Genomic DNA, 19,759 nt, shown 5'->3' on the forward strand with positions numbered 1-19,759 from the left:
TAGTAGGAGTTTGGAGGAGACGGAGCACAAATAAAACAGGTGAAATAATAAGTATTACATTAGAAGGTGTTAAGTAGAGGCAAGGTTGCGTCCTGTAATCGGGATGATCAGGGAAGCCCTCACTAAGAAAGTGACATTTAAATAAAGACTTCAGTGAACTTTGTGCCTTCTGGAGGCTGAACATTTCAGATAGCTGTTGCAGCAAGTGCAAAGGCCCTGAGGCGGGAGCATGCCTGCCTTGTTTGAGGAACAGTCAGTGAAGTTTGCTACACTGATACAGAGGGACCTAGGCCAGAGAAATAATGGGCGAACCAGATGCAGTAGGGACTACTTTGTCGACCTTTGTGATGACCTTGGTGTTTATTATGATGATGATGGAGAGACTCTGGAAGATTTTGAGAAGTATAGCATGTGAACTGACTTTTTTAATAGGAGCACTCTGGATCTTGGGAGAAATGGACGGAAGTAGCAGGCAAGGTCACAAGCAGGGAGATCAGATAGGAAGTTGGTGTAATCTAGGCAAGAGACAAAGGTAGCTTTGACTAGAGTGGTAGCTGTAGGAGTAACGATTTTGTCCTAAGCAATTAGAAAAGTAAAATTGTTATTAATAACAATTGGAAACATTTGAGAGTATGGCTTTAGTCACTTTAGGTTTCAGATACCTTTTCAGTGTGTAAGTGGAATTGAAGGATGTACCTAGATTTAGAAGACTGGGTTTTGGGGAAGAGATTGAGGCTGAGAATAGAAGTTAGGCATCACCAGCACATAGATCATTTTTAAAACATCGAGACTGGATAAGATCATTAAAGGTAGTGAGTATAGGCCTAGAAAAGAAGAGGCCTAACAACTGAGCCATGGAGAACCAAACATTAAGAGTTGAGATTAAGAGGAGAAGCCAGACTGGTAAGGAACGGCCAGAGAGGTGGGAGGAAAGTCAGGAGTAAAACAAAGTGCTTCAAGGATGGGGGAGTGATCAGTTGTGTCAGATGTTACCCGTAGGTAGATAGGTCGGGAAGACAGGCACTGACAGTGACCACCAGGTTCAGCATTCAGAGTTTGTTGTTGACTGGTACTGTACTGCTGTTAAAGCCAGCCAACGGGGACTTTGACGTTGCTTCCTTAGGTCATGTCCCTTCCCATAGTGGAAGAGTTCAAAGGGCCAAGGACATGTGTCCACTTGGAGCCCACCACATGCCTTCTACACATATCACTACTGATTAGCTAGGATTCCAGAATTCCAGGCCAAATGTCCTCAGTTGGACTTTCAGGGTCTGCTTGCTGGGTCCATCCTCCTGGGAGGGCACAGCACCAGAGCTCTGTGTATGCCTGAGCCCGAGCTGGAGGGCACAGCTAGTGGACTTGGGGGAAAGTGGGCAGTGTGGATGGAACCTGGAGTATGGGCTAGGACATTGCACACGGGCAGGTGAAGCTTCTTGAGAACTACAGACAGTAACGAAAGACACCAGGCCAGGGATGGGCTCTCCCACACTGCCACATTCCATCAAGAAATTCAAGAAGACAGAATTTTAAATTAAAACCTGGCCTTCAGTGTCATTACGGACATTCATTTGACAAGGTCAGAGGATAGAAATATTTTCTTTAACACTATATTAGTGTGATATACAACTTTTCACTATTCAGTGTTTGGGTCTTTGGTCCTGAGCTCTGAAAATGCCTCTGATAACCTGTTGTTGAGCTTGACAGGAACAATTTCATGACAGGTGAGGACAAAAACCTCACTGGGCTGAGTTAACCAGAGAATTGGAGGAAAAGAATTGGTGATACTGAATAAAATGTTTTCAAGAATTATTTGTAAAGGGCATGAAAGAAATGGAAAGATAGCTGGGTTCTTCTATTTGTCTTGTTTCATTTCTTTTTTCTTCTAAGGTGGGAAAAAATAGCAGCCAGGATGTTTGTACCCATAAGAAAAGGATTATATTAGTCTGCTAGGCTGCCATAACAAAATACCACAGAGTGGGTAGCTTCAAAAAAACAGAAATTTATTTTCTCACAGTTCTGGAGACTAGAAGTCCGAGACCAATATGTTGGCAGATAACGGTTTTTCTGAGGCTTCTCTCTTTGCCTTGCTGGTGGTCACTTTCTCCCTGTGGTTCTCATGGTCCTTTCTCTTTTCACGTGCCTCCCTGTTGTCTCGATGTCTCAATGGCCTCTTCTTAAAAGGACACCTGTCAGATTTGATTAGGGCCCACCCTAATGGTCTCTATCTAACTTAATTCCCTTTTTAAAGTTTGTCTCTCCAAATATAGTCACATTCTGAAGTAATTGAAATCAGGGTTGTAACATAAGAATTTTGGATGGACACAGTTCAGTCTGTAAAAGGGATCTCAATTATTCTAGAACATGCATTTGTGGAACCCATCTCACTTAGGAAATGTCTGTGGCTTTTTTAAAAAAGTTGACTATAGTGCTTGCGTGGAAATAATGTAGCTTAGGACAGAATAGTCACTAATGGGCGATGAGTTTAGTGATATACAGGTTACTAAGTGCTATGGACTGAATTATGCCTCCGCCCAATTTGTATATTAAACCCCCAGTGTATTTGGAGTAAGGAAGTAATTAAGGTTAAGTGAGGTCATAAAGGGTAGGACCCTGATTAATGCACAGGAAGGGTTACTGGAGAGCCAGCTCTCCCTCTCCCCGCCATGTGAGGACACAGAGAGAAGGTGGCTGTCTACAAGCCAGGAAGAGAGTTGAGCTCTCACCAGAAATTGCCCATGCTGACCTTGATCTTGTACTTCCAGCCTCCAAGACCATGAGAAAAGGTCTGTTAATTAAGCCATCAGTCTGTGGAATTTTGTTGTGGCAGCCTGCGCCTAGTTGAACATTAAGGTACCCAGGGATAGGGAGGGGAGGGACCCTCAGCCTTGATGAGAATTTAGTATTTGATTGGACTGGAAATGTATTGGTGCCAAAACAGTGGCAATTTGGGTAGAGGTTTGCTCTTAAAATTCATATCTTAAAAGTTTCGATAGCTTTTAACCAAAGTATTTTATATCCTTACGAATTCTAGATGTTCATAATCTAGCAATGAAAATGAATAGTCACTAAGTATATGGGTTAGAGGAGAATAATGCCTTTTTCTGGGGATAAGGGTTTAAAACTTATTTTTATAGCAACCTTAAAATGTATACTAAAATAGAGATAATAGTGTAATAAACCCACATGTGTATGCTCATCGTCCAACCTCAGCAATTAAGACATGTCTCATCTTATTTCATCAGTATCCCTTATCCCCCCAGCCACCTCCCCACAGGTGCTATTCTCCCTATCGCCTGCATTACTTTGAACAAAGTAAACCCCAAATAGCAACTCATTTCAATCATAAATATTTCAGTATGTAGCTATAAAAAGCTTGCCCTTTTTCTTGTACCTATATCAAAATATAAACAGTTTTTAATATCATCAATACCTGGTCAGTGGACATATTTTTGAGTTCGTCTCATAATTTTTCAGCACTTTCCTCAAATTAGGTTGAAAACAAGATCTGTTTCTGTCAGAGTGTTGAGGTGCCTTACCTGTTATCCCATCCCTACTTTTCTGTGCTTACTTTGCAATTTATTCTTTGAGGGAATCTGGCAATTGATGGATTTTGCTGATTTTGTATCCCCTGTTACATAGTTTAACACTTGCCCCTATCCCTTACATTTCTTGTAAGTTTGTATTATAATCTGTGGTAAATCAGATTCAGGTTTGATTTTTTGGGGGAGGTAGGGGTGGGGGTGGGGTGGGGTGATGTGTTCTTATATCAGGAGACATACATTATCTGGTTTTCTCTCTTTTTAGGTTATGGAAGCCAATGATGCTTGATTCCTTACTTTATTATTTTTTTTTTCATTATCACAAGGTGCTCCGAAGATAACCAATAAGGCATATTTTTTGGTTTTCTTTTAGTGTAATTGTTTATTTGTATAACCATAATTGATAGGTTTCAATTCTCTGTGAATATCAGTTCAATTATGATATTGATAATAAAGTCCCATCTGTGATTAGTGGAAGCACCTCAAATTTGGATTGCAAGTCTCTTTGCCATGGTCTTTCTGGGATGACAAGATGTGTCAGACTCAACTTACATATTTCTTTCCTTAGACCTCTGTTGGCTATTTTTTCATGGTAGAATGGGAAAAATAAAACACATAAAGCATTCTGTGTTTGAGGTGATGGTCATTTTAAAGAATTCCAGGCCATTTAGAAAGTTGTTTGAAAACATGTTTTCTTATAGAAAAACATGAATTTATGTGTATTTGTTTTTTTTTTGTATATTCATCCTCACCAACCAATTAATATGGTCTCAGAATTTCTTTTTATTAATCAAAATCTCATTATCAGAGGTCTAGAAACTTTGCCAAAGCAGTCAGACATTCCTCCATCAAGTTACTGCATTGCTCATGTGTACTGCATGTGAATTTCCGAGGTAATTGGAAAATAGATTTATCTTGTAGTCCACAGTCATACTCAAGGAATGCCAAACATCTTCTGTTCATTCAGGCTTTTTTCTTTAATTCCATTCTTGTACTTCCTTCCCCCATTTCCCTATAGTTTAGACTTCCTTTTCGGTAGAAAATGAAGTCAGGTATGTTATCATGTTTTTGTCAACATAATTCAACCTAGAAATAGTACCCAAGTTGTAGATAGAGAGATGTGAGTTGTATATCAAGCCTTGCTATTTACACTTCCATTCTCTTCCCTTCACATTATTAAGTTATAAAGAAATAGTATCGTAATAGCCTCTTGGCTAAATCATAGAGAGTTATGATTCTCTTGATAAGCTGTAGAACGTTATTAAGTTCTGCTGTCTGGGTCGAGTATCTATTGGAAGGATATCAAAGTTGGTCAGATTGCACTTGATTGTCTTAATTGCTTCTTGTTTATGTTCGAAACTATGCAGTTAGATTGATCTTGGCTCATTTTCCTCTTTATTAACTTTCAGGGTTTATTTTTACTGCTGTGAAGTCCACTGAACTCCTTTAAGTGTTGAATAATACATGTGATTGACAAGTGGAAGTACTTCAGTAGTTTCCATTTTCCAGCTAATAACGCAACCTTCAAGTTATCATCAGTGCAATACCTTAAATATTTATTTGGGAACATCACTGTAACATTTAGATAAATAGCACTCCAAAGTCCAGGCATATCCAAGAACCCTATCTTTTTTTGCATTAGTGAAACTTAACTAATTCCATTGGAATGGTTCTATGATCAATGGATTTAGAAGCAATTTCTCCTTTTCTTGTCTTTGTAAACCCACTGTGGTAGGCAGAATTCCAAGATGGCCCTCAGGACACTTGCCTCCTGTTTACTCTAGTTAGATTTGTATATAGCATAGTTGACTTAAAGAAAGGGAGTTATCTTCTGTGAGCCTGACCTAATCAGTAAAGTCTTTAACAGGGAATGGTTTCTGGAGTAAGAGGTGAAAATGATAGCACCTTTTACTTTTTAAAACAAACCACCTTATTGAAATATAAGTTACATGTCATGAAATCCAGTTATTGTAAGTGTACAATTTAATGAGTTTTAGTAAATTTATAGAGTTGTATGGGCATCACCGTACTCCAATTTTAGAACTTTGCCATCAACTCAAAAATTTCCCTTAGGCCCATTTGCAGATTGGTGGACTCTTACATTCTTATGAAAGATTCTGTTAGAACTCGGTGAACTACCTTTATTTTATTATTAAATTTAATTTGTGTATTTCATCAAATTTTTGCAGCTTTTTTAATTAAAAAATCATTCTGTAGTTCCCTTTGTGTTTCATTATTGGATTTTGGCATAAATTCACTTTGCACATTTTTCTTAATGCTCTGAATCAAATTTTGCTAAAATTCTTTAAATGTTTGGGGCACCTGGGTGACTCAGTTGGTTAAGCCTCTGACTTCGGCTCAAGTCATGATCTCATAGTTCGTGGGTTCGAGCCCCACGTTGGGCTCTGTGCTGACAGCTTAGAGCCTGGAGCCTCCTTCAGATTCTGTGTCTCCCTGTCTGCCCCCCCACCCCGCACCTTTCAAAAGTAAAAAAAAAAAACTTAAAATTTGTTTTAATTAAAAGATTTTTAAAAGTTTAAACTATTTGGGGGCGCCTGGGTGGCGCAGTCGGTTAAGCGTCCGACTTCGGCCAGGTCACGATCTCGCGGTCCGTGAGTTCGAGCCCCGCGTCAGGCTCTGGGCTGACGGCTCGGAGCCTGGAGCCTGTTTCCGATTCTGTGTCTCCCTCTCTCTCTGCCCCTCCCCCGTTCATGCTCTGTCTCTCTCTGTCCCCCAAAAAATAAATAAACTTTGAAAAAAAAAATTAAAAAAAAAAAAAAGTTTAAACTATTTGGTTATGATTTTGACAGTACCACATAGAATGTTTAGTACTATAATTTAGACATGTGTTTATTCTCACATTTTATAGTACTTGTATTCTTATATTTTACATTATATAATATTATATAATTATTATATTATTATGTTTGATTGTATTTGATTTTGTTCTTTATCACTTTTTTCTTCGATTTGTAAGCAGTACGTCCCTCTAAATTCTGTGAGTTTCACTCCCATTTATACTCTAGTTTAGTAATTGTGTACAGTATTTCAGTTTCCAATTCATTATGTACTTTTCACTTTTGGAATCTCTTTTCTTTATTTGTCCCTGTAGTTGCTTTTTGTCTTCTTTCTTTTTGATCTCTATAACTAGGCTCTTTACTTACTATTACTGTCCACTTTACAAAATAAAGTCTCTGAGTTAACCTCTAGCACAGAATTTACAGCACCCTGTAAATTTTTTTATCTTATGTATTTATAATTTTATTTTCTAAACTTTTAAATGGTGTCTTTATGATTCTGACTTTGACTCAACTGTGATTATGGAGACAACTTTTAAAAATATGTTTTAAAGATTTTTAAAAATCTCTAGGTGATAGGAATATTTATTTATTTAGAGAAAATTTTATTTATTTATTATTTTTTTAATATAACTTATTGGCAAGTTAGCCATACAGTGTATACAGTGTGCTCTTGGCTTTGGGAGTAGATTCCCATGATTCATCACTTACATTAAATTGTTACTAATTTTTATCATAGAGGAGGCTGCTCATGTGATTTCTACATTTTGAAATTTATTCTGATATTCTTTGTGGCCTAGTCTATCTTCGGTTGGTGCTGATGTCCTATGGGTATGCTCAAAGACGTGGTCTCTGGTAATCGCCAAATTTATTACATATTGGCTCAAACTGAGTCTTTTAGCATCTGTGTCTTTTTCTATTGCTCTGTTTTCTGCCTTCCTGATTAATAGGATGCTAAAGAGTCCCATCTTGATTTCCTCGATTTCTTAACATACTTCTTTACTTTATACATTGGCATAAAAGGCTTATAGCTCAACCCTTCAGTATAAAGTACAGACCTATGAAGGGTAAAGATGTTATCTCTTATCACTGTAAAATGACTGTCTTTGACATATGACTTCACCTAACCATTTAATCCTTTGTCTTTTTTTTCCCCTCTCTTTTTTTAAACCTAAGAGTTCTAACTAACAAATAATTGGATATTCATTTTTTCATTTATTCATTTATTTATTTAACGTCACAAATAGTAGATGTTCTTGCTGTTTTAAAAAATGGGGCTTAATCCATATATGTTGTTATTATAACCAACATACTTATATGTTTTTGCTATCTTGCTATTTCCCTTATTTTCCAGATATCCCCAATTGAGAGTATTGATTATAATTTTGATCCTTTTATATTTGATACTGATTTAGAAGACATTATTTTTAATATCTAAATTTTACCAGTGGTTAACTGTAAGATTATCAAATCCTTACTTAAAACTTTCTCTACTTATTGAAGACAATAACAAGATAATTTCTGATTCTGTGATCCCGGAGAAATTTTACACAAATTTCTTGCCCTGCCTTAGTTTCCAGAATTTATGTTTACCTTTTAGGCACAACTTGTTATATTGTATGTTTAAAAGTACAATATATTATTAATGTCCTAAAATGTTTTTTCTATTCAAATTTATAATTTTGTTTGTATTTCCTGTTAGCTTATTTTGATGTGTCAGCTTTTCATTAAGTAGTTTAGTTCTCTTTCTCTCATCTTAAGTACCTTTTAAAACTCAAGGAATAAGACAATACAGATGCACTACAGCCACTCTGAAAAACAGTATGGAGGTTCCTTAAAAAATTAAAAATAGAAATATCCTATGATCCAACAATCATACCATTGGGTATTTACCCAAAGGAAATACTAATTTGAAAAGTTACATGCACCCACATCTTTATTATGGCATTATTTATAAGACCCAAAATATGGAAGCAACCCACATATTTATTGATAGGTGAATGGATAAAGATGTGACACACGTGCGCGTGTGTGCGCACACACACACACACACACACACACACACACACACGAAATGGACTATTACACAGTCATGTAAAAGAATGGGATCCTGTCATTTACAACAACATGGATGGACCTAGAAGGTATTATACTAGATAAGTCGGACCAAGAAAGACAAATATATTATTTCACTCAGAAGTGCAATCTAAGTAACAAAACAAATGAATAAAGGTACCAAAAACAGAGTCATACCTATAAATACGTAGAACAAGGTGATGTTTGGCAGAGGGAAGTGGGATGAGTGAATGGGCAAAATGGGTGAAGGGGAGTGGGTATTACAGTTTGCCAGTTATAGAATGAATACATTCTAGGAATAAAAGGTACAGCATAAGGAATACAGTCAATGGTATTATAATAGAATTGTATGGTGACACCTGCACTTGTGGGCAGAATAACATATGGAGATGTTGAATCACTAGGTTGTACCTGAAATTAATAAAACATTGTGTGTCAACTCAAATAAAAAATAAAAAAATACAGTACAAATTCAACCCAATCTATGGGGAATATTTCAACAAATGGGAAGAGTTTCATTTTGGAAAAAAAACACAAACGTTTTTACAAGATTAAATACTTGCCATTTTGATGTTAGTGAAGGCATGTTACAAAATTTCATTGAAAAATTGACAAGTCTGTGCTTATTGACACATTTTTAAAACATTGTGTGAAGTTCATTCAGATCCCTGCAGGAAAACTCAGCAGTCAGACACAGGATTTATGCTGCTTTGAGGGACCAAAATGGTGGTAGGAGATTACTTTTGGATGCTTTTCTGCATTGCAGTGCATAATTCGCATCATTCCGCTTGAGTTTCAGGCATTGGTATCGTCTCCACATACTTTATCCTTCTGCGAATTTTGTTTGAAGAGTTAATGACACCCACAGAGCATCTAGCATCTTGAACTCTCCATACTCAAGCTGAAGAGTGGCAGAGCCTGGGTCACAAATCTCGGCGGGTTATACAGAATTCCTCCACCTTCACTGAGTCCAGCGTGATGGGATTTCGTTACATGTTCATTAGCAGCGATAAAACCATGGATCGTTATTTTCCTAATTAGCCATTAATAACAGTTAACTCTAACGACATAACAGCTTCAGAGTTTTTGAGTGTATTGTTGACAGTGAAGTCGAATGGAAAACAACTCATCTTCTTATATATTGTAAAAGTTGTTAATCTTATTGATAGGATCACTACCACTCATGCCAGATACTAGCTTCCTTTTTATTTCATCTGTTTTGTTCTAATTCTGATGCCAAAATAGTATAATATTCTAATGAGAAGACAATTCTGGAAATGAGTGGACCACATTAATTTTTAAATAAACAAGGTATTTTAGCGTATCTAAAAAATGGTAGTAAGAAATCTCATTGCATCTGTTATAGCGATAGCTTTCTTACAACAGCCGCCATGGGTGCTAGGACAAATCAATGCAAGCGGATCGATTTTTCTTAGGTCTTTAAATGTTTAAGCCAGCACCTGGCCTTTGTAATGTCTCATGGTTGTAGGTAATAGCTGGGAATTTCAGGTGAAGGATTACAACTTCTAAGTTAGCTGTGCTACCCCAAATGATCCATTGGATATGGCTGAAAATGCCAGTTTTAAATGTATTCATGGGATTAGGAGTGAATACTTCGTTGCCTGAAATCTTGTGGTTTAGCTTTAGTACTTACTGTAGTCAATCCATTTCTTTGAAATATTGAGCTGTCTGACAGCTTAAAATCCTAAGTTTCCTTTAAACTTGAGCCTGGCTTTGGAGGAGAAAAGGGCAGTGTGGGGGCGGATTTTATGTAAGGCTCTCCAAAGAGAATTCACTGATGTGCTTTTGCTGGAAGGGCACAGGGAAGGCAAGGAAGCTGGTTCATCTCAGTCCTTCTTGGGTTTTGCCCTTAGCCTAGATCAACATTTAGTCAGATAATTTACATCAGAGCCACTGAAGTCTCTTGTTGGGCCTGTTAAAGTCATCATTTTCCTTCTATGAAGAAATATGGAAGAGATCCAAATGCCATGTCCAGATTTTGGTAAGCCAGGTGGATATCAGGAGAAGTCTTCATGCTCTTACGCTGTTAATTCCCTACAGGATGTTTATCTTCGTCTAGGTTGAGGGGCTGAGTTTTTATAAACACCTCTTGATCAATATCACCTTATGAGACTTCTTTTTTTGTGTGTGAATTAAGTCAGGTACCACAAATATATTAAAAACATACTCTGTAGAGAATATTCATATCCTGCAGACTTCATTATTTCCACACGAAATGCTAACATACTAAATAGGTTCTAAGAAGTAAAATGAAGAGAGCGGTAAGCTGTACAGACATGGACTGAGTCCTAGATATCTTGCTTAATTCGGAGCATATTATTTGCTCTATTTGTTTCTTCATCCACTCATTGGAAGTAGCATTACCTGCCTTTACTTAAGTCAGAGGTCCAGGGAGATGGAAATTATGACATTGCCTATAAATTAGAGTGCCTATTCCACATACAGATTTTATCACCAGTCAGATGTATGTAATAACAGTAAGCCTTTTCATACTTGAAAGTATATAATTATCAGAGGCGTTTAATGAAGAATGATATACTGGCTAAACTTTGAAGGCATAGATCAAAAAATATATCTAGAAAGAAGGAGCTCTTCAAAAACCATAGCGGATCATATCTGAGCATTAAAAACAATCTTGACCTGAAATGCACAGAGAAGGGTAGGGTGAGCTTTACTGGTTGAGGAAATCTAGTGTGAATACATAGGTGCAGGATGGAAATGGACATGACATGTTCAGGAAATTGAGAGAAAGTGATGTTCATTTTAGATTAAATTCCCCTTTATTATAAGTGTAAAAATGAAAATTTGAAGAGAATGACAATATTCTGAACTTTTATTCCATAGTAATAAGAAAAGGCTCATATAGCTTGCATCTGAATTAACTTAGAATTAGCAGGTTTAGCAGTAATTTAGAAGGAAACTAAGTACTTAAGGGCCCAGGAGGATACAAAGTAAAATGAGTATCATTTTTCTGGGTTCCATTAGAGAAGACTTCTGGAGAAAGGGAGTTTTAGAAGAAAGTGATAAAAGTGGATTTGTAGAAAGGCTGAAAGCAAAAAACGAATGCTTTGTATAGTGGGGATTTGGGGACAGCTTATTAGCTGGTGTGACCCAGAGTGGGACCTGAACTGCAGTTTTTAAAGAAGCACATTAGACAAGGAATGTGGATTTAGATTCATTCTCCATTTGTCTTGCTTCACATTCCCCCTTGGCCCCGGAGCCACATGAAAACCTGCAGGCAAAAATTGTGCTACCTATTACCTGTTCTTCTCTCTGAAATTCCCTCCTTCCCAGAAGTATGGGGCTTATGTTTTGTTTGAGACTTTCCATGTCTGATCCATGCACCCCTCTGTAATGTTTCTTCCAATTTCCTCCCAGAAGGAAATCTGTTTCAGATAAGACTCCTTCTGATCATTTCCTAGCATGTTGCTTTCCCTGCCTTTGCTTTCTGTCTTTCTCCTGTCAAGAGTATCTTCCCCTCTCCTCTCAGCCATATGAGCTCAATCCACTTTGAAAATCCAAGGCTTCAGACGTTACCTTTCTTCCTTCTTTTTGGTGTTACATTTAGCATGTGTTTCCTTGTGTTATTATATTTGCTTGTCTCGCCGTCTTTCCCTTGCGAGATTAAGAACATTGTGAAAGGGCTGTATGTTATAACCTGCATCAGATTGCTTGGCGTCTCTCCAAAGGTGGTTGCTGATGATAGCATCATAGACTGATGGTCCATATGTGGGGGACTCATAGTCCCATATAGACTAATCGTTTGCAGTTCTGTGTGTTTATTCATTTCAGTGGAATATCAGAGCTGGGTAAATGTGTAGAAACTGCCAATATGTAAGCTTCATAAGATTAGAGACTTTTTACCTTTTTTTTTTTTTTTTTTTTTTTGGTTTAGCATCATATTTTCAGCTCTTACTACCAGGCCTAGATGCCACACTCAATGCATATTTGTTGAATGAGTGCTGACTAATATCCTTAAGCTGTAGGTCTTAATTTGGTACTCTTAAATATCTGACAGGGGACCTCCACAGTGTTGTCTCAGAAATCAGGGTCATTGTCTTCTTGGTGGTTGAACAATAACATAGAGCATCTCATCATTTTCTCCTAGAAGAAGACATTGTCTTTTGCTCTGTTTTGTTGTATTCTTTCTTCAGAGGAGGACAGGGGAAATAAGGCGGGCCCCCAGAGTTGGTGTAATCTGGCTTTAATTCATTGTGTTTGGTCTTTATATTATTGACAAAAATGCCCCAGTGCAATAGAGGAAAAATCAGAGGGAAATTAATTTCCAAGATTCATGGACCTTTGTTAGATTTTTTTTTCAGGGTATGTGTGTGTGTGTGTGTGTGTGTGTGTGTGTGTGTGTGCGCGCGCGCGCGCAGGTGCGTGTGTGTGTTTAGGCTTATTCACTCAGATTTACATTGACATTTTATGGTATATGTTTTGCTTAGCCTGCCCTCTGTGTTTCTTCCTGCGTCCGCTTGCCTGGCACTACTCAGAAGCTGAGAAGAATGTTCAAATGCAGGACCTTAAGTTGTTCACTTTGACAAGACCTGAAGAACAGTTGTGTGAGGAGACCACTGACTTTGTTCTTTCTCCTCTTTTCTTTTGCCTTTAGCTGAAGCCAGGCCAGAACAGCTGCAGGGACAGTGACAGTGAAAGCGCCAGCGGAGAATCCAAGGGCTTCCACAGGAGCAGCTCCCGGGAAAGGCTCAGTGATGTAAGTGGGGAAGAAGAAAAATCAAACAAAACCACCAGACCACACATCCCCTGGGTCAAGTCTCAGTTTCCCAGCACCACCATCCCTTCCTGTCACTTTGTCTATGCACACAGTACAGTCCACCCTGTCTGGCATCGTGTTGGAGCCTGGCGAGATACTTTCCTTCTGTTTTCTAGTTTGACCTAAAATGTGCTTTACTACTTGTTAGGTGGGCGGGAGTACTTGTGGCCTTAGGAATAAGAGATTACAAGGGGAAGTGGTGATATTTTCGGTGTCAATGTTGCAAATGAAAAAAGTAGTCCAGCAGTGCTACCACTGGAAGAATGACATCATTTAACTTTGGGCTTTTTGTAATATCTTTGCCTGTGACATTGGTAAACGTCCCTGTCTGTCATTTGATTCCTGTTAGAGAGGATGGCTAACCACCCACCTACTTGGCAAGAGAAGGAGTTTTATTTCCTGACTGATTTGCAAAGGAAAAATCCTTGTGATAACACACCGTACCTCCTGAGGGCTCTGTCACCCCCCTAGACCTGCCTCCTCCCACTCTGCAGCCTCCTACCTGCCAACAGGGCAGATTCCCCTTTGCTACCTCCCGAGAGCACCTGATCCTCTGGGCTCTCTTTTCTTCTATCCTGACATGTCACATGACAAGATTCTTGACCCATCTTTACCCCTGAAAGCAACACTTGGAAGCTTTCTTATAAAATGACCATTCAGGGAGAAGTTTTTATTAGTAGTAACAACAAAGGAACATTCACAGATTAAGTGAGATAGTACTCTCAAGAAAGAGACAGAAATTCAGAGTCTCTGAGTTTTAAGAAGAATAAGCAGAATTAGGACATATAATAAGGAGCAGAAACCTTTTGGCCTTTGTCTTCCTTTTTTTAAATGATTTTTAAACAGTTTTTTTTAATGTTTTTGATACTTGAGAGAGAGAGAGAGCATGAGTGAGCGAGGGAGGGGCAGAGAGAGAGGGAGACACAGAATCCAAAGCAGTCTCCAGGCTTCATGCTGTCAACACAGACCCCAGAGCCCAATGCGTGATCAAACCCCCAAGCTGCAAGACCATGACCTAAGCCAAAGTCGGTCACTTAACCGACTGAGCCACCCAGACGCCCCTCTTTTTTTTAATACTCTAAAGCAGTTGTCTTCATCATGGTGTACAAGATGATCCAGTGTGTTGCAAGAAAAAACATATTAGAACTTATTTATTTTGTGTCTCAAAACAAAGGAAATTAAACTTTCCTAATACTTAATTTAATGAGGTGGGAGTAGTTCATGTATATAATTTATAAACACATGTATTTTAGGAGTGTGCTCAAAACTTTAACTAAGGGGTGTTCCTCAGCATAAAAGGTTAGAGAACACTGCACAACTTTGTGTCATTCCTGTAATCGTCTCCCATCCATTTCTCCATCACCCAAGGTAGACCCTCTCAGGACACAGCCATCTTCCTCCACCTCTCAGGAAAATTTGAGAGATTTAGAGTGAGAGTTGATATAGAGAACATTGACTTCTGGAAAGAATTAAGTGGAATAAACAAAGTATAATTATTTCTTCGGTACTCTTAATGTCTTAGTTGTAATTAATTGCATCCCATTCTTCTAATAAGGTTTAATATCCATTATACAACTAATACTAACTCAGTCTTTTGCTGTGTGAGTATGTCTGTGTATAAGAATATTTCTTTGTGTGTTTTTATATTTCATTAACTTTGTGATGGAACTATAAATTATAATAATAAAACCATAACAGTAAGAAATACTAAGTAAGAAATACTTAGTTGAATACGGTAAGTATTCAATACAGTAAGAAATACTAAGTTGTTAACAATACTCAATACTTACGTAGCTCCTCTGAGATTTAATTTTTAAATTTTATTTTAAAGAGCACATGCATGTGCAAGCAGGGCAGAGGAGCAGAGAGAGAGAGAGAATCTTTTTTTTTTTTAATTTGAGAGAGAGCACGCAAGTAGGGGAGAGGGGCAGAGGGGGAGGGAGGGGCAGAAGGAGGTGGGGAGACACAGAGACAGAGAGAGAATATCTGAAGCAGACTCCATGCTCAGTGAAGGTGCCCCCTGTTTTGATTTTAATATGAGATCTTACTAATAACCCTGGAAATTTTGCCAGGATTATTCCAGTTAATCATAATTTCATCACAGAGTAGAGAAATGAAAACCATGTTAAGTCAGGGGACAGGAGTACAGTATTGTTCAGTCATTGAGATCTTTTGACTGGTTGCCTTGAATTCACTTTTCATTAGATAAAAAGAAATATGCAAGAGGTATCCTGCATTTATGGTTAGGAAGACTTAATATCATTGAGATGTCAATCCTGCCCAGAGCAGCGTATGATTCTGAGCAATTCCTCTGAAAATTCCAGCATCCTTTTTTTGCAAACAGGAGAAAGCAGATACTCAGATTTAATGTGGAATGGCATGAAACCTTAGTAGTCAATGCAGTCTTGGGAAAGAAGAACAAAGCTGGGAGACTCACACTTAACCAATTTTAAAACTAGCAGCGAAGCTACAGTAATCAAAACGGTATGATACTGCCATCAGAATAGACATATAAACCAATGGAATAATAGAATTGAGACTCCAAAAACAAGCCTATACATCTGTATCCAACTGATTTTTGATATGAGTGTTCAGACCATTCAGGTGGGAGGATATTTTCTCTTGAACAGATGATGCCAGGACAACTAGATTTCCTGGTGCAAAGGCATAAAATTATAAATTTGGACCCCTGCATCACAGCATGTACACACATTAACTCAAGATGAGTCAGTAGCCTATGTATAAGAACTGAAATCATGAAACTCTTAGAAGCAAATGTGGGTCAATCTCATGATTTTGAATTTGGCAGTGGGTTCTTAGATATAGCCCCAAAACCATGAGCAACAAAAGAGAAAATAGGAAAATTGGACTTCATCCAAACCAAAACCATTTGTGCATCTCAAAGGGCATTATCAAGAATGGAAAAGGGGGGCGCCTGGGTGGCTCAGTCGGTTGAGTGACCGACTTCAGCTCGAGTCATGATCTCACAGCTTGTGAGTTTGAGCCCCGTGTTGGGCTCTGGGCTGACGGTTCGGAGCCTGGGACCTGCTTCGGATTCTGTGTCTCCCTCTCTTTCTGCCCCTCCCCCCCTCACATTCTGTCTCTCTCAAAAACAAACAAATAAAATGGGAAAAGGACTTGAAGAGACATTTGCAGAAAAGATATACAAATGGCCAGTAAACACATGAAAGATTGTTGTCATCACAGTCATCAGGGAAATACAAGTCAAAGCCATAATGAGATATCCGTTTACATCTGCCAGGATAATTATAATAAAAAAGGTTGGGGGGGGGGAATAAGTGTTGGCAGGGATATAGAGAAATTAGAACCCTTACATGTGATGGTGTGAATGGAAAATGGTACAGCCACCGTGGAAAACAGCTTGGCAATTTCTTAAATAATGAAATATAAAATTACCATATGTCCCACCAGTTCCACTATTAGGTATATATCCAATCAAATTGAAAATAGTTGCTCAGGGAGATATTTATGTGCCTATTTTTATTGCAGCATTATTCACAATAACCAAAAGTAGAAACAACCCACCTGTCTGTCAGTAGATGGATGGATAAATGAAAAATGGCCATATATGTGTCCATATATGGACAATGGAATATTATTTAGTCATAAAAAAGGAGTTAAGTTCTCATGCATGATCCAGAACCTTGAAAGCATTATATTAAGTGAAACAAGCTAGTATTGTATGATTCCACTTATTTAAGGAACCTAGAATATGCAGACTCCTAGAGACAGAAAGCAGAAAGGACATTAACAGGGAGGGACCAGTCACTGGAGTTGGGAAAAGTGAGGGATTGGGAGCTATGGGTGAACGGTTACAAAGTTTTTGTTTAGGGTGATGAAATAGTTTTTGCATATATTCACAGCAATGTGAATGTAATTAATGCCCAAATTATACACTTAAAAATGGCTAAAATGTCAAACTTTATGTTGTGTTTATATATATATACACACATATATATACATATGTATATGTATATATATATATATATATATATTTTTTTTTTTACCACAATAAAATAATGTAAGAAAAAAAATGAGGGCTGTAACCATCCTGAAAATCTTATGTGGATCCAGTCTGTGCGATACTTTGAGCTCATGTGACTTATTAATTTTTAAAATTCCTACCTTTTGCAACAACAGTATCAAAATATGAAAGGATAAATGACAGGGAAAAAGAAAAGGAAAAAAAGTAGTTGGCCTTTAACGAGATCTTCCAAAACCTCCAGCCACTTACTTGCTTTGCGTGAGCAGTTCTGAGGTTGCAGATTCTTACCTCAGGCCCATTGGCATCTAAAATTTGCAGAGATGAAAACCTTTGCCAAGGAAGTCAAGCCACAAAGTGATTCTTTTGGAACCAAGGCAGCACCTACCCACACAATATTTTCAAGAATGAAGATACCCCTAGTCTTTCTTAAAAGGGAATTAGTAACTAATTACTTCAGTAAGTATCAGACAATGAGGAGATGGACTGAAAGACCACGCTTAGTCTTGTTTTCATTTACGATGGCTCTCCTTCCCGTGCTTGTGCTTTCATTAGTTTCTTGAACATGTGGAAAGTAGTTATTAACTGTTCTAAGGCCCTTCGTCTACTAATCTGTGTCATTTCCATGTCTGCCACTGTTGGTTGGTTTTTCTCCCCATTATGAATTGTTATTTTCTGTCTCCTTTGCATGCTTGTTTTTGTTTTTGTTTTGGTTTTTGGTTTTTTTTGGGTGCCAGACATTGTGAGTTTCTCTTTGTTGGTTGCTGGATATTATAGGTTCCTGTAAATTTTCTTGAGCTTTATTCTGGGATGCAGTTATGTCACTTGGAAATAGTTTGATTTTTCTGAGGTTTGCTTTTATGTTTTCCTGGGTGGAACCAGAGCAGCCTTTAGGCTAAGGCTAATTATTTCCCCAGTACTGAATACTCTGCCTGATTCCTGATGCATTACGTGATTTTTTCCGAACCCTGACAGCTGGTAGAAATACCATGTTCTGCCCTATGTGAGCCCTGGGGATTGTTTGCCTGCTCCTCTCCAGTGGTTGTTCCCCTCGTTTGGGGTGCTTTCCTCCAGCAGATGTGCTGGTAGGTATTCAGGCAAAGACCAGAGGGGACCTTTTCGCAGCTTCCACGTTTCTGTCCCTGTGAAGGTCTCTTCTCTACCATCTTCCGCTTTGCAAATTCCAGCTGCCTTGGCTTCCTCCAGCTCTGTCTTCTCAACTTGGGGTACTTCTGGGCTCTACCTGGGCCACCTCTCAGTTGCCCTACTGTGGCATCAAAACTCTCTCCAGGCGTTAAGCTGGGGCAGTTTTTAGGGTCATCTCATCTGCTTCCCTCGTCTCGAAGATCACTGTCTTGCCGTGCCTACTGCCCAGTTTCTAAAATCCCTCTTCTCATACATTTTGTCTGGTTTTGTTGTTGTTTTTGTTGTTGTTGTTGTTGTTGTTGTTGCTGCTGCTGCTTAAGGTGCAAGAACGTATCTGGTCCCTGTGAGTCCATCATGCCCACGCCTGGTTTTTCAGCTGAGAGAAAAATTCCCCTGTCTTTCCTGCATTTCAGTTATTTTTAGAAGCTTTGGCAATTGAGACTCACTCCCAAGTGCAACTAATGAAGATATTATATTATTCCAGCTTAGTTATTTTGAATTGGACAGGCAAAAAAGAGAAAGAATAAAGAATTGCAGTGTGGCTGGAGGATTTGGCTCATGGGTAAAGCTTCAAAACCAAATGTGCTTGGCTTTTCTAAATTACGTATTCCCAAACTGTATTTCCAGAAGGGAATAATTGTCTATGAGGACTCTCAGATTGTCCACATCAAGGAGACACAGTAACTTGAGGTTAGTCACTAAGGAAAAAGTTAAGGGGAATAATTGAGTATATAAATATTCATGATGAGTTGTTCAAGGGGGACAGTATTGCTTCTGACTTACACAGAGTTTTGTCACTGAGGAAATTGTCAGAATTTAGGGGCTAAATTTACTTATAAATTTAGTAAATCAAATCCTCAAATTATGAAATGATCCTGGGCATTCATTACTAACACACCAAGTTTTAAGAGCAGTTTAGTTACTTATTTTCTGTGTGATCTTGAGCAAAGAACTTGATCTTTCCCAGTCTAGGTTTCTGTTTCTGTGAAATGGGCATACTTTGACCTGCCTTGTAGGTCTCCTGTATTACTTTTTAATTTTTGTATCGTTTATTTATTTATTTTGAGATGGGAGAGAGCGCTTGTGTGGGCAAGAGCAGAAGAAGGGCAGAGAGAGACAGCGAGAGAGAATCCTAAGCAGGTTCTGCACCATCAGTGCAGAGCCTGATGCTGGGCTCAAACTCACAAACTCCAAGATCATGACCTGAGCCGAAATCAGGAGTCGGAGGTTTAACTGACTCAGCCACCCAAGTGCCCTGTAGGTCTCCTTTACAGATCACTTGGCACCGTGCTATTTGAATCACGTAGCACAGTTCTTGGCACATCCACCATGCTCAAAAATACTCATTCTGGAATCATCCTTTTGTATCAGATTTAGAACTTCCCTTAATAGCCTTACT

General features: G+C 38.4%; 1 protein-coding gene across 1 annotated transcript in view; it reads left to right on the plus strand.

Moving 5' to 3' along the window:
- The window catches only part of AUTS2 (activator of transcription and developmental regulator AUTS2), a 1,117,204-nt gene that overhangs the window by 485,979 nt on the left and 611,466 nt on the right, over positions 1-19,759 (plus strand). The window contains 1 exon segment of the mRNA XM_043561364.1: positions 13,050-13,151. Coding sequence (XP_043417299.1) covers positions 13,050-13,151 — 102 coding nt within the window.

Source organism: Prionailurus bengalensis, chromosome E3 (genome assembly GCF_016509475.1).
Source record: "Prionailurus bengalensis isolate Pbe53 chromosome E3, Fcat_Pben_1.1_paternal_pri, whole genome shotgun sequence".
In the NCBI taxonomy this organism is placed as follows: domain Eukaryota; kingdom Metazoa; phylum Chordata; class Mammalia; order Carnivora; family Felidae; genus Prionailurus; species Prionailurus bengalensis.